At 47.5% G+C, this 14847-nt stretch overlaps 1 protein-coding gene across 1 annotated transcript in view; it reads left to right on the forward strand.

Moving 5' to 3' along the window:
• The window catches only part of LOC141054881 (uncharacterized), a 165265-nt gene that overhangs the window by 67220 nt on the left and 83198 nt on the right, over positions 1-14847 (forward strand). Inside the window, 1 exon segment of the mRNA XM_073551765.1 lies at positions 769-959. Within this exon segment, the coding sequence (XP_073407866.1) occupies positions 769-959 (191 nt within the window).

Here is a 14847-nt window from a genome sequence, read left to right on the forward strand (position 1 = left end):
CAACCAACCCCTGTGCCCCAGCTAGCCATCCCTCCGGTAGCCCTGTTCCTGTTGCCAAAACCAGGTCAACTACTGACAGTCGCAAGTGTTTCAACTGTGATCGGACTGGTCACATCAGTTTCACCTGTCCGGAAAGGCCGAAGAACCCCCCCAGCCAAGGCCTCTGGGCCCAACGCCTCTGTTCTTTTGGTGGGAGGTGTGGTTGGGGGGATTGACGACAACGTTCAACCCATCCAGGTGGGAGCCCGTCTTGCTAAAGGCCTCAAGGACATCGGGGCTGAACGAACCCTCATCCGTCCTGGAGTGGCGGCCCCTGAAGAGTATGTTGAGGGGAAAACCCTGACTGTCAACAGGATCGGGGTACCCGCTGTACCTTGCCAGTAGCTCGGGTATTCCTTGATTGGGGTGCTGGGAGCGGGGTGAGGGAAGTGGGAGTGTCTGAAAACCTGCCCACTGATGTTTTATTGGGTACTGATTTGGGGAGGATGGTTGCATACTACGTCCCTGACACCCCTCCCCAATCTGATAATAAGGGTTACGTTAACCTTGATGATGATAATGACGATGGGAAACTGAATGTGTTACCTGCTAATGGATCTCTGAGGGGCCTATAATCTAATCCGCATTCGTTCCGGAGACGAGTGGAAGACCGCTTTCAATACCCGAGATATGAATATTTGGTCATGCCCTTCTGCCTGTGCAATGCACCCGCAGTGTTCCAGGAGTTCGTCAAGGATGTGTTTCGAGATCTTCTCTACTCCTGTGTAGTGCTGTATTTGGACATCCTTGTGTTTTCCTCGGACCTGGCTACCCAGAGAAAAGATGTCCGCCAAGTCTTACTACGTTTAAGAGAACATCATCTCTATGCCAAACTTGAGAAGTGCGCCTTCGAGCAGTCCTCCCTGCCGTTCTCGGGTTATATAATTTCTGACTCTGGCCTACGTATGGACCCTGAAAAAGTATCCGCCATGCTCAAATGGCCGCGTCCCCAGGGAATCAAGGCGATCCAGCGATTCCTTGGTTTCGCTCATTCAAAAAGGGGAAGAAGGTGGACCCAGGCAACTATAGGCCGGTGAGTCTGACTTCTATACCAGGAAAGATCTTTGAACAAATTATTAAACAACATGTATGTCAGTACCTGGATAAGAATGAAGTGATTAAACAGAGTCAGCATGGGTTTGTAACTAATAAGTCATGTCAGGCTAACTTAATTTCCTTCTATGACGGAATCACTGATTGGGTGGATCAAGGAAATGCTGTAGATATAGTATATCTTGACTTCAGCAAAGCATTTGACAAAGTATCTCATACAATCCTTATTGAAAAAATGACTAAGTATGGAATGGACAAGGCAACTGTTAGGTGGATTCATAACTGGCTTAGTGATCGGACCCAGAGAGTGGTCGTAAATGGCTGCACATCCAGTTGGAAGAATGTCTCAAGTGGGGTACCACAGGGCTCTGTCCTGGGCTCTGTATTGTTCAACATCTTTATCAACGATTTAGATGAAGGAATTGAGGGTAAACTGATTAAATTTGCTGATGACACAAAGCTAGGAGGGATAGCTAATACTAGAGAAGAGAGAGAGAGGATTCAAAAAGATATAAATAAATGGGAGAAGTGGGCAGCAACTAACAGAATGGTTTTTAACAGGGAAAAATGCAAAGTACTACATCTGGGCAATTAAAAAAGCATATACAGAATGGGAGGAATAGGCCTAAGCAACAGCACATGTGAAAAAGTTTTGGGTATACTAATAGATCACAGACTGAATATGAGTCAACAGTGTGATGCAGCAGCAAAAAAGCAAATGCAATTCTAGGATGTATTAACAGAAGCATACAGTCTAGATCACGTGAAGTCATTATTTCCCTCTACTCCTCTTTGGTCAGACTTCATCTGGAATATTGTGTCCAGGTTTGGGCACCACATTTTAAAAAAGACATCAACAAACTGGAGCAAGTTCAGAAAAGAGCAACCAGAATGGTGACCGGTCTGCAAACCCTGTCTTATAAGGAAAGGTTGCAGGATTTGGGATTGTTTAGTTTGCAAAAGAGAAGACTGAGAGGAGACTTAATAGCTGCCTACAAATATCTAAAGGGCTGTCACATTGTAGAAGGATCAACTTTATTCTCATTTGCACAAGGAAAGACTAGAAGCAATGGGATGAAACTGAATGGGAGGAGACACAGATTAGATATTAGAAAAAACTTTTTGACAGTTAGAGTGATCAATGAGTGGAACAAGCTGCCACGAGAAGTGGTGAGTTCTCCTTCAATGGAAGTCTTCAAACAGAGGCTGGGCAGACATCTGACTGGGATGATTTAGCGAATCCTGCTTTGAGCAGGGGGTTGGACCAGATGGCCCAGGAGGTCCCTTCCAACTCTACGATTCTATGATTCTAATTACTACCGGCAGTTTATCCCACACTTTTCTACTTTGACCGCTCCTATCTCCGCCTTAACCCGTAAGGGAGCTAACCCTCACCTCTGGTCCCCGGAAGCCGAAAATGCCTTTCAAACCTTGAGACAAGCTTTCCCTACAGCGCCCGTACTCCATCGTCCTGAAGTTAACAAACCCTTTATCTTCGAGGTAGATGCATCTGCCATTGGACCCGGGGCGGTTCTTTCCCAGAGATCTTCCTCCGGTCGACTGGTCACCTGCAGTTTCTTTTCTAAGATGTTCTCCACCGCAGAGAGAAACTACACCATTGGTGACAGGGAGCTGCTCGCCATCAAATTGGCCTTGGAAGAGTGGCGGTATCTTCTGGAGGGAGCTGTGCTTCCATTTAAAATTTCACTGACCACAAGAACCTGGCATACATCCAGTCAGCACAGAGACTTAATCCCCGGCAAGCCAGGTGGTCGTTATTCTTTGCCCGGTTCGATTTTGAGCTTCATTTCCGTCCCGGTGACATGAATCTCAAAGCAAATGCTTTATAAAGGTCCTTTCTGGTCTCTGATAATGAGGAAGAGCCATCACACATTATAGACCCCAGTAAAGTCATCGTAGTCGCCCCCAATAGCTTGACTTCGTTGCAGCCGGTAAGACATTTGTGCAAGAAAGCGAGAGGAAGCGAGTGTTACGCTGGGGTCATGCCTCCAAGCTAGCTGGCCATGTGGGCCTCAAGAAAACGCTCCTTCTCATCTCTCGTTTCTATTGGTGGCCATCTCTTCCTCAAGATGTCTGAAGTTTTATCGCCTCCTGCCCGTCGTGTGCCAGAAGCAAAGTCCCTCGGTACCTACCCTCTGGACTCTTACTCCCGCTTCCGGTTCCTTCGGCCCCCTGGCAGCATGTCGCAATGGACTTTATTACTGTTCTGCCTCGGTCTTCAGGCCACACCGTCATCTTGGTCGTGATGGATCGATTTTCCAAGGTGGCCCATTTTATTGCACTGCCAGGTTTACCCTCTGCTCCTGAGTTGGCGAGGATCTTCGTCACCCATGTTTTCCAGATTTACGGCTTCCCCAAGCACATCGTTTCCGACAGAGGGGTTCAGTTCACCTCGCGGTTTTGGAGAGCCCTTTGCAGAATGATGGAAGTAACGTTGGACTTCTCTTCCTACCATCCCCAGACCAACGGCCAGGCAGAACGTACAAATCAGATCCTTGTAACTTATCTCCGGCATTTTTCCAACGCCCACCATAACGACTGGTCCAGCTTGCTCCCGTGGGCCGAATTCACCTACAATAACCACACAAGTGAATCCTCCTCCAAGTCACCCTTCTTTATTGTCTACGGGCAACATCCTGGTGTTCCTCTGCCGGTACCTCCTGTCTCGGGTGTGCCGGTGGTCAATCTTCTGACCAAGGAGTTCTCCAGGGTCTGGTAGGAGACCAAAACCGCGCTTAAAACGAGCTCAAGGCAGGATCAAGAGACATGCTGATAAAAAATGCCTGGATTCTCCACTGTACCAACCCGGAGATAAAGTATGGCTGTCTTCAAAATTTGTCCGTCTGAAGCAACCCTCGTATAAACTAGGTCCTCGGTACATAGGTCCGTTTGAGGTCTTAGCTCGTATCAATGATGTGGCCTACAAGTAAAAACTTCACGTCTCGCTCCGGATTCCTAATTCCTTCCATGCTTCCCTCTTAATGCCTGTCATACTTAACCGCTTTCATCCTTCCACTGGTTGCTCGCCTCCGCCTGTGCCTGCACAGGATGTCTTTGAAGTTAAAGACATTCTCGCTATTAAAAGATCAAGAGGTAAGACTCTCTTCCTAATCGATTGGAAGGGATTCAATCTGGAGGAGAGATCTTGGGAGCCCCGGGAAAACATCCAGGCTCCTCGCATTCTAGCCAGATTCCTTTCCGGTCTTAAGAAGAGGGGGCGTAAGGAGGGGGGTACTGTCACGCCTACCTCCTGTTCCATGGCTCCCGCTCTCCCTGCGGCTTCTGCGGCCGCTGCTCTGGCCGCCTCTGCCACAGCTCCCGCTGTCCCTGCTCCTGCGGCCGCTGCTCTGGCTGCCTCTGCCGCAGCTACTCCTGTCACAGCGCCGGCGGCGCCTGCCGCCTCCCGTGTCTCCGTGCTGCCCAGGGCTCCCCAGCTCTCTCGGCCCGCCCCCACTGCAGGCGCCTGTCAATCAGCGTCCTCCCTTCCAGTCCTGCGGCCGGTCTCTGTACCCTGTCAGGTACGCAGGCGCACATCAAGGCACGCCTCTCCCAGAGTCGCCCTATCCCTTGACCTCCATGATGCTGGTGCACCCTGACCCAGAAGTCCCGCAGCGTGCCCTATATCAGGCAGCCTCACCCCATGCTCTGAGCCTATCAGTTGTGGTTCACGCTTGATCTCGGGTCCACGCTCTCCTGCGTTCCCCTCTGTGTCTGCGCTTTGTACCTTTCCTGGTCCTCCGCTTGTTCTCCACTTGTGACCTCCCTGTGTTCCCTTCAAGGTCCGATCCGATCCAGCTTGTGTCCGCCTGTTCCAGCGTCTCTCCCAGAGCCCATTCCTGCCTCCTCCCTTGCCGTCTACCTCTGTCCCTGCGGCTACAGCAGTCTCCCCTGTGGTCGTCGCCATCTCCCCTCTGCCAGCCAGTACTATTCCCCGCCTGTGTTTCCCTCCGGCTGTTCCCAGGTATCAGCTTCCGTGGCGATAGGGGCAGACCCAGGGGAGACTAACGCTCCCTGTATAGGGGGTGGTGCACCTGGCCAGCTCGCCTGAGGGAGGTTCGTCGTCGCGGTCCTGAGGGTTCAACTCCCGGAGCACTCCAGTCTCACAGCTCCCTTGGTGGCCCTCACCAAGAAAGGAGCAAATCCCAAGTTATGGTCAGAACCTGTCTCCAAGGCCTTCTCCATTAAACAAGAAATGACCTGGAAACCATCTGCAGAGACTTTGAAGACTTAGGCAAGAAAGTGAAAGAACTGGGAGCCCAGGTGGTCTTCTCTTCCATCCTCCCAGTGGATGGCCATGGAACAAGGAGGTGGAATAAGATTCTGCAGGTGAACAACTGGCTACGTCGATGGTGCCGTCAGCAACGATTTGGATTTATGGATCACGGAGTGAATTACCTTTGCGATGGACTACTTGCTAGAGATGGGGTGCACCTTACGAAGACTGGAAAACATGTATTTGGAAGTCGCCTTGCTACACTTGCAAGGAGAGCTTTAAACTAGAAGAACATGGGAAGGGAAGCAAAAGACCAGAAAAAGCCATACACCTGACAAATGCTATTGAGAACTCTGCTATTAGAAGTGGAAAGGAAGAACAAAGACAAAAGAATCTAATTAATAAAAATATTGGAGAAAGAGAAACCAATCACGAACTAAAATGTTTCTATACTAATGCACAAAGCATGGGCAACAAACAAGGAGAATTGGAACTACTAACACAGGAAAAGAAATATGATGTCATTGGAATCACTGAAACTTGGTGGGACAATACACATGATTGGAATACAAGACTAGAAGGATACAACTTATCTGCAAGAAACAGACTTGATAAACGAGGAGGAGGTGTCGCATTGTATGTTAGAAACACGTATATCTGCACAGAGATTGAAGCTTCAGAGACTGGGAGTTCTGTGGAAACGGTTTGGGTAAGAATACAAGGACAGAACAATGGAAAGGACACCATTGTAGGCATTTACTACAGGCCGCCTGTGCAAGCTGAAGATATGGATGAACTCTTTATGAATCAAATGGCCAAGTTCTCCAAAAAATATGACATAGTTGTGATGGGAGATTTCAACTATCCAGACATTTGTTGGGAATCTCTCTCAGGCAAAACTAACAGGTCAAGGAAATTCTTATCCTCTCTTGCTGACAACTTTATCTTCCAAAAGGTAGGGGAGAAAACAAGGGGAACTGCTACCTTGGATCTAATCCTTATAAACAGGGAGGAAATGGTTGAGGAGGTAAAAGTGGCTGGGACCCTAGGAGGTAGCGACCATGTTATTTTAGAATTTTGGATAACTAGAGGAGGAAGACCTGTGAAGACTCAGACGTCAAGGTTAGATTTCAGAAAGGCAGATTTTAAGGGATTCAGAGAGAGAATTGGAGGGATCCAATGGCTGGATATCCTTAAAGACAAAAATGTCCAGGGAGGATGGGAAATCTTGAAAAATGAAATTCTCAAAGCACAATTGTTAACAATTCCGAAAAGAGGGAAGAATAGGAAGCATTTAAGGAAACCAGGATGGATGAACACAGAACTTAAGCACATGCTAAAAAGGAAGAAAAAAATGTTTATAAAATGGAAAGAGGGAGGCATATCTAAAGAAGAATATAATGCTGTCTGCAGAACCTGCAGGGCACAAATCAGATTATCTAAAGCGGACAATGAATTGAGGCTTGCAAGAGATGTCAAAAGCAATAATAAAGGATTTTGGGGATATGTCAAAAGTAAAAGGAAAGTCAAAGATGCTATAGGATTTTTACAGGACGAAAATGATGAAATGGTAAGATAGGATGTTGAGAAGGCCGAACTTTTAAATTCCTATTTTGCATCTGTTTTTTCAAAGAAAGGAAATGTAACATCAACTGTTCTTCACTGTCCTATTAAGGGAATAGAAAAATCCAGGATATCTATAAACAGAAAGATAGTGAGGAAACACTTAGCTAACCTAAATGAATTCAAGTTTCCAGGTCCAGATGAATTACACCCCAGAGTACTGAAGGAGATAGCAGAAGAAATTTTTGAACCCCTCTCCATAATCTTTGAAAATTCTTGGAGAACAGGAGAAGTCCCAGAAGACTGGAGAAGAGCAAATGTTGTTCCTATCTTCAAAAAGGGGAGGAAGGTGGACCCAGGCAACTATAGGCCGGTGAGTCTGACTTCTATACCAGGAAAGATCTTTGAACAAATTATTAAACAACATGTATGTCAGTACCTGGATAAGAATGAAGTGATTAAACAGAGTCAGCATGGGTTTGGAACTAATAAGTCATGTCAGACTAACTTAATTTCCTTCTATGATGGAATCACTGATTGGGTGGATCAAGGAAATGCTGTAGATATAGTATATCTTGACTTCAGCAAAGGTTTTGACAAAGTATCTCATACAATCCTTATTGAAAAAATGACTAAGTATGGAATGGACAAGGCAACTGTTAGGTGGATTCATAACTGGCTTAGTGATCGGACCCAAAGAGTGGTCGTAAATGGCTGCACATCCAGTTGGAAGAATGTCTCAAGTGGGATAGCACAGGGCTCTGTCCTGGGCCCTGTATTGTTCAACATCTTTATCAATGATTTAGATGAAGGAATTGAGGGTAAACTCATTAAATTTGCTGATGACACAAAGCTAGGAGGGATAGCTAATACTAGAGAAGAGAGAGAGAGGATTCAAAAAGATATAAATAAACTGGAGAAGTGGGCAGCAACTAACAGAATGGTTTTTAACAGGGAAAAATGCAAAGTACTACATCTGGGCAATAAAAATGAAAAAAGCATATACAGAATGGGAGAAGTAGGGCTAAGCAACAGCACATGTGAAAAAGACTTGGGTATACTAATAGATCACAGACTGAATATGAGTCAACAGTGTCATGCAGCAGCAAAAAAGGCAAATGCAATTCTAGGATGTATTAACAGAAGCATACAGTCTAGATCACGTGAAGTCATTATTTCCCTCTACTCCTCTTTGGTCAGACCTCATCTGGAATATTGTGTCCAGTTTTGGGCACCACATTTTAAAAAAGACATCAACAAACTGGAGCAAGTTCAGAAAAGAGCGACCAGAATGGTGACCGGTCTGCAAACCCTGTCTTATGAGGAAAGGTTGCAGGATTTGGGAATGTTTAGTTTGCAAAAGAGAAGACTGAGAGGAGACTTAATAGCTGTTTACAAATATCTCAAGGGCTGTCACATTGTAGAAGGATCAACTTTATTCTCATTTGCACAAGGAAAGACTAGAAGCAATGGGATGAAACTGAATGGGAGGAGACACAGATTAGATATTAGAAAAAGCTTTTTGACAGTTAGAGTGATCAATGAGTGGAACAAGCTGCCACGAGAAGTGGTGAGTTCTCCTTCAATGGAAGTCTTCAAACAGAGGCTGGACAGACATCTGACTGGGATGATTTAGCGAATCCTGCTTTGAGCAGGGGGTTGGACCAGATGGCCCAGTAGGTCCCTTCCAACTCTACGATTCTATGATTCTAAGTCCCATTTCACTAGCGCTCCCATTCTACATCGCCCCGATGTAGATAAACCCTTAAACCCTTCATTCTGGAGGTACTGGAGTGGTCCTGTTCCAGAAGGACACACAAGGTCGGAAGCACCCATGCTTATTTTTCCCCAAGACCTTCACACTAGTGGAGAGGAATTATTCCATCGGGGACAGGGAGTTGCTAGCGATGAAGTTGGCCTTTTCGGAGTGGAGAAACCTCCTGTAGGGGGCTCGCCACCCTTTCCAGGTGTTCACTGACCATAAGAACTTGGTATATTTGCAGACGGCCCAGTGGCTGAACTCTCGCCAGGCCAGATGGTCCCTATTCTTCTCCCGGTTCCACTTTACCCTACATTTTCTCTCCGGGGAGAACGTCCAAGCCGCTGCTCTCTCCCACTCCGTGGTGTCATCGGAGGAGGAGCCTCGGCTAATTGTCCCTTCCGAGAGCCTGAGGACCATGGCTCCAGTTGCTCTTGAGTCTCTACCACCGGGCAAGACATTTGTCCCTGTGACTGGAGGTCCTCTCTTGGGCTCACTCTTCCAGGGTGGGTGGACATTTTGGGACAAAACGGACCTCTGAGCTTCTGGCGAGGATGTACTGGTGGCCGCATATGGCCCGTGATGTCAGGGACTATATTCGGGTGTGTCTCCTGCGCCTAGAATACGTCCCCTCGGCAACGGCCCGCTGGGCTACTTTACCCTCTGCCGGTAGCGAACAGGCCCTGGGAGATGGTCGGTATGGATTTTATGGTGGGACTGCCCAAGTCCAGTGGCAGCATGGGTCATTTGGGTTGTCACCGACCATTTCTCTAAGATGGTGCACCTGGTGCCTCTTTACTGGTTACCTTCTGCACGGGGCCTGGCGGCGTTGTTCATTAAGCATGTCTTCCGCCTGCACGGTATGCCAGACAAGATTGTCAGCGACCGGGGTCCCCAGTTCGCGTCTCATTTTTGGAGAGAGTTATGACACCTGCTCAGTATTGAGCTGAATATCTCCTCGGCCTATCACCCCTAGACGAACGGGTTGGTACAGAGGGCCAATCAGACCCTGGTCACATATCTTCGACATTTTGTCTCAGCCAGACAGGATGACTGGGCATCCTTGCTGCCGTGGGCGGAGTTAGCTTTCAACAACGCTGTGGCTGATTCCACTGGTCAGACCCCATTCCTCCTTAATTACGGCCAGCATCCGCGCATTCCTGTGCCCATGCCTGTGTTTTCCACCGACTCCAGGGTGGCAGACTGGGCAGTGGAGGCACGTGACATTTGGGACCGCACTCAGGATGCCATATGGGCCTCCAAGGAGAGAATGAGGTCTTACGCTGACGCACACTGGCGCCCCGCTCCCACCTTTGCTCGTGGCGACTTGGTGTGGCTCTCCGCTTATAACATCAGGTTGCGGGTTGAGCCCTCTACGTTCGCGCCTCGCTTTATAGGTCTCTTAAAGGTCCTTGAGCAAGTTAACCCTGTGGTGTACCGTCTGGCCCTTCCTCCACACCTGGGTATCACGGACACCTTCCACGTGTCTCTCCTTAAGCCCGTTCACTTGTCCCGATTTTCTGAGTCATCTACCGGGACATCAAGCTTGTCCTTGGACGAATACGAGGTGAATTCCATCGGGGGGGTGTAAGGTGGTACATGGCAAAAGGTATTAACTGGTTGACTGGACGGGTCAGATGATAGGACCTGGGAGCCTGTGGAGAATATTCGTGTTCCCCTGCTCATTGCGGCCTTTGAGCGCAGCGAGGACAGGAGGGAGGGGGCCGTTGGATGGGGGGTAAAGTTAGGCTTTGGATTCCGACCTCTGCACAGGAGGAACCCCCAGCTTTGCCTTCTGTGGTCTCCCATTCAGTCCCGACCACAGAGGAGGCTGCTCAGCAAAGGCGTCGTTTCCGGCGTCTTGCTCAAGCTAGTGCAGTCAGGTTGGTTGCTGCTGCCACCTTCGGTGCCGCTTTAGCAATCCGCACTAGCCAGCAGCAAGCAGCTCCAGAGGATAAGTCCTTTTTGCAGCCTACTGAGCATGCCCGTGGGACGACCTTTCATTGGAGGTCAGAGGTTACATGCTCAGGTCCTCAAGCAGCTCGGATTGGACCATCAGGAAGGTCCTGGAAGGACGCTGCTATAAAAGGTTCGCATGGCCACTCGGCCATGCGCTAATATAGACTCTAATGGTTGTGTGTGTGATGACGGATGTATGAGACTGGTGATTGACTCATGAAACCCCTACCCTCACTTATGTATGAGTTATGGTTTAGGGAGCTAGAGTCAGCGCCAGCAGTGCCATAATCTATGTGCCACAGAGCATCCCACTCTCCGCACGAGAGTTAGCCCCAGATACCGTCAGTCAGCACAAGGCACCACTGGACTGCATGTGCAGCAGCATTCCTTGCAGCGGCACTGTGCGCAAGTCAAGCGCTTACCTCCCCGCTCTGGGTGGTTAGTGCCATCCGCTGAACCGGTGCAGTGTGCACGTGGTGCGGTTATACTATTTAGTTCAGGCATCGCAGTTGCGGTGTCGAACGCTAAAGGGGCTCTAACCCTGTGTCCTTGGGGCAGAGTCCTGTGTCTCTTAACTAGTGTTCACCTTGCCGAGCCCTGTGAGGTTACCAGGCTCCGGCACTTGTGTTCTGCGGCTCTGTGCAGTAACAGAGTTCACTCCTGTACACGCCGGGTCAGCGGTTACCCCGCCGGTGTTCAGTCTGGGCTCGCCCTTACCGAGCAGCAGTATACCATCTCTGCACTGTGGACTCCGGGTTGCAAATGCACCTTATTATTATATTTTATTTGGTGTGTTCCGCCAACCCTAACACTGTGTATGTGTAGGGATATGATGAAGAGGAGCTGTGTGGGGGAAATATAACAGAGAGGAGCTGTGTGGGTGGGAATGTGACGGAGTGGAGCTGTGTGTGGGAGAGATATATCAGCGATGAGCTCTGTGTGTGGGGAGGTATATGACGGAGAGGAGCCGTGCGTGTTAGTTTCATTGAGAGCAACCTAGGAAAATGCTCCAGCACAAGTATTGAGAGGGGTTAATAAGTCATGTTTAGTGCTAGGTTGATTGAACAGCTATAGAGTGGGAGGAGTCCAGAGGATAAATACACAGCCTCAGGGCTCATACCCATATGTGTGAAAAAAGTTCCGATATCAGGACCAAAAAACAGACGATTGTCATGTGAGAACAATCCGATTTACATCCATTTTCAATACGATTTTGACATGAGCCTTTACATAGAGAATTTCTCTGTCATTACACATCGTTTTCAAAGAAAATATTCTTCAAAACAAACACACACATTATATATATATTAGCTGAAGAGCCCGGCGCTGCCCGGGCATAGTAACTAACTGTGGTTAGTTATAGCAAATTATAATTATCCTCCATCCCATAGTCCCGTGCCCATATACCCATCATACATATCCTCCATCCCATAGTTGAGTGCTCATATACCCATCACACATCCTCCATCCCATAGTCCCGTGCCCATATACCCATCATACATATCCTCCATCCCATAGTCGAGTGCTCATATACCCATCACACATCCTCCATCCCATAGTCCCGTGCCCATATACCCATCATACATATCCTCCATCCCATAGTCGAGTGCTCATATACCCATCACACATCCTCCATCCCATAGTCCCGTGCCCATATACCCATCATACATATCATCCATCCCATAGTCCCGTGCCCATATACCCATCATACATATCATCCATCCCATAGTCCCGTGCCCATATACCCATCATACATATCCTCCATCCCATAGTCCCATGCCCATATACCCGTCATATATATTCGCCATCCCATAGTCCCGTGCCCATATACCCGTCATACATATCCTCCATCCCATAGTCCAGTGGCCATATACCTGTCATACATATCCTCCATCCCATAGTCTCGTGCCCATATACCCATCACACATCCTCCATCCCATAGTCCCGTGCCCATATACCCATCATACATATCCTCCATCCCATAGTCGAGTGCTCATATACCCATCACACATCCTCCATCCCATAGTCCCGTGCCCATATACCCATCATACATATCCTCCATCCCATAGTCGAGTGCTCATATACCCATCACACATCCTCCATCCCATAGTCCCGTGCCCATATACCCATCATACATATCATCCATCCCATAGTCCCGTGCCCATATACCCATCATACATATCATCCATCCCATAGTCCCGTGCCCATATACCCATCATACATATCCTCCATCCCATAGTCCCATGCCCATATACCCGTCATATATATTCGCCATCCCATAGTCCCGTGCCCATATACCTGTCATACATATCCTCCATCCCATAGTCCAGTGCCCATATACCCATCACACATCCTCCATCCCATAGTCAACCATTATGACATCATGAGGGGCGGGGCTTGATACACACATTTTTTCCCCAGTATGTAGATAGGGGCAAAATTGTTTGGTGAATTGGAACGCGTGGGGTTAAAATTTTGCCTCACAACATAGCCTATGACGCTCTCGGGGTCCAGACGTGTGACTGTGCCAAATTTTGCGGCTGTAGCTGCGACGGTGCGGATGCCAATCCCGGACATACTCACATGCACACACTTGAGCTTTATATAATATATACATATATATATACACAGTTGTGGCCAAAAGTATTGACACCCCTGCAATTCTGTCAGATAATACTCAGTTTCTTCCTGAAAATGATTGCAAACACAAATTCTTTGTTATTATTATCTTCATTTAATTTGTCTTAAATGAAAAAACACAAAAAGAATTGTCCTAAAGCCAAATTGGATATAATTCCACAGCAAACATAAAAAAGAGGGTGGACAAAAGTATTGGCACTGTTCGAAAAATCATGTGATGCTTCTCTAATTTGTGTAAGTAACAGCACCTGTAACTTACCTGTGGCACCTAACAGGTGTTGGCAATAACTAAATCACACTTGCAGCCAGTTGACATGGATTAAAGTTGACTCAACCTCTGTCCTGTGTCCTTGTGTGTACCACATTGAGCATGGAGAAAAGAAAGAAGACCAAAGAACTGTCTGAGGACTTGAGAAACCAAATTGTGAGGAAGCATGAGCAATCTCAAGGCTACAAGTCCATCTCCAAAGACCTGAATGTTCCTGTATCTACTGTGCACAGGGTCATCAAGAAGTGTAAAGCCCATGGCACTGTGGCTAACCTCCCTAGATGTGGACGGAAAAGAAAAATTGACAAGAGATTTCAATGCAAGATTGTGCGGATGTTGGATAAAGAACCTCGACTAACATCCAAACAAGTTCAAGCTGCCCTGCAGTCCGAGGGTACAACAGTGTCAACCCGTACTATTCGTCGGCATCTGAATGAAAAGGGACTGTATGGTAGGAGACCCAGGAAGACCCCACTTCTTACCCCGAGACATAAAAAAGCCAGGCTGGAGTTTGCCAAAACTTACCTGAAAAAGCCTAAAACGTTTTGGAAGAATGTTCTCTGGTCAGATGAGACAAAAGTAGAGCTTTTTGGGCAAAGGCATCAACATAGAGTTTATAGGAGAAAAAAAGAGGCATTCAAAGAAAAAAACACGGTCCCTACAGTCAAACATGGCGGAGGTTCCCTGATGTTTTGGGGTTGCTTTGCTGCCTCTGGCACTGGACTGCTTGACCGTGTGCATGGCATTATGAAGTCTGAAGACTACCAACAAATTTTGCAGCATAATGTAGGGCCCAGTGTGAGAAAGCTGGGTCTCCCTCAGAGGTCATGGGTCTTCCAGCAGGACAATGACCCAAAACACACTTCAAAAAGCGCTAGAAAATGGTTTGAGAGAAAGCACTGGAGACTTCTAAGGTGGCCAGCAATGAGTCCAGACCTGAATCCCATAGAACACCTGTGGAGAGATCTAAAAATGGCAGTTTGGAGAAGGCACCCTTCTAATATCAGGGACCTGGAGCAGTTTGCCAAAGAAGAATGGTCTAAAATTCCAGCAGAGCATTGTAAGAAACTCATTGATGGTTACCGGAAGCGGTTGGTCGCAGTTATTTTGGCTAAAGGTTGTGCAACCAAGTATTAGGCTGAGGGTGCCAATACTTTTGTCTGGCCCATTTTTGGAGTTTTGTGTGAAATGATCAATGTTTTGCTTTTTGCTTCATTCTCTTTTGTGTTTTTTCACTTAAGAAAAATTAAATGAAGATAATAATAACAAAGAATTAGTGTTTGCAATCATTTTCAGGAAGAAACTGAATATTATCTGACAGAATTGCAGGGG

This window comes from Dendrobates tinctorius, unplaced genomic scaffold (genome assembly GCF_039654945.1).
Source record: "Dendrobates tinctorius isolate UK_male_01 unplaced genomic scaffold, ASM3965494v1 ptg000180l, whole genome shotgun sequence".
Lineage (NCBI taxonomy): Eukaryota > Metazoa > Chordata > Amphibia > Anura > Dendrobatidae > Dendrobates > Dendrobates tinctorius.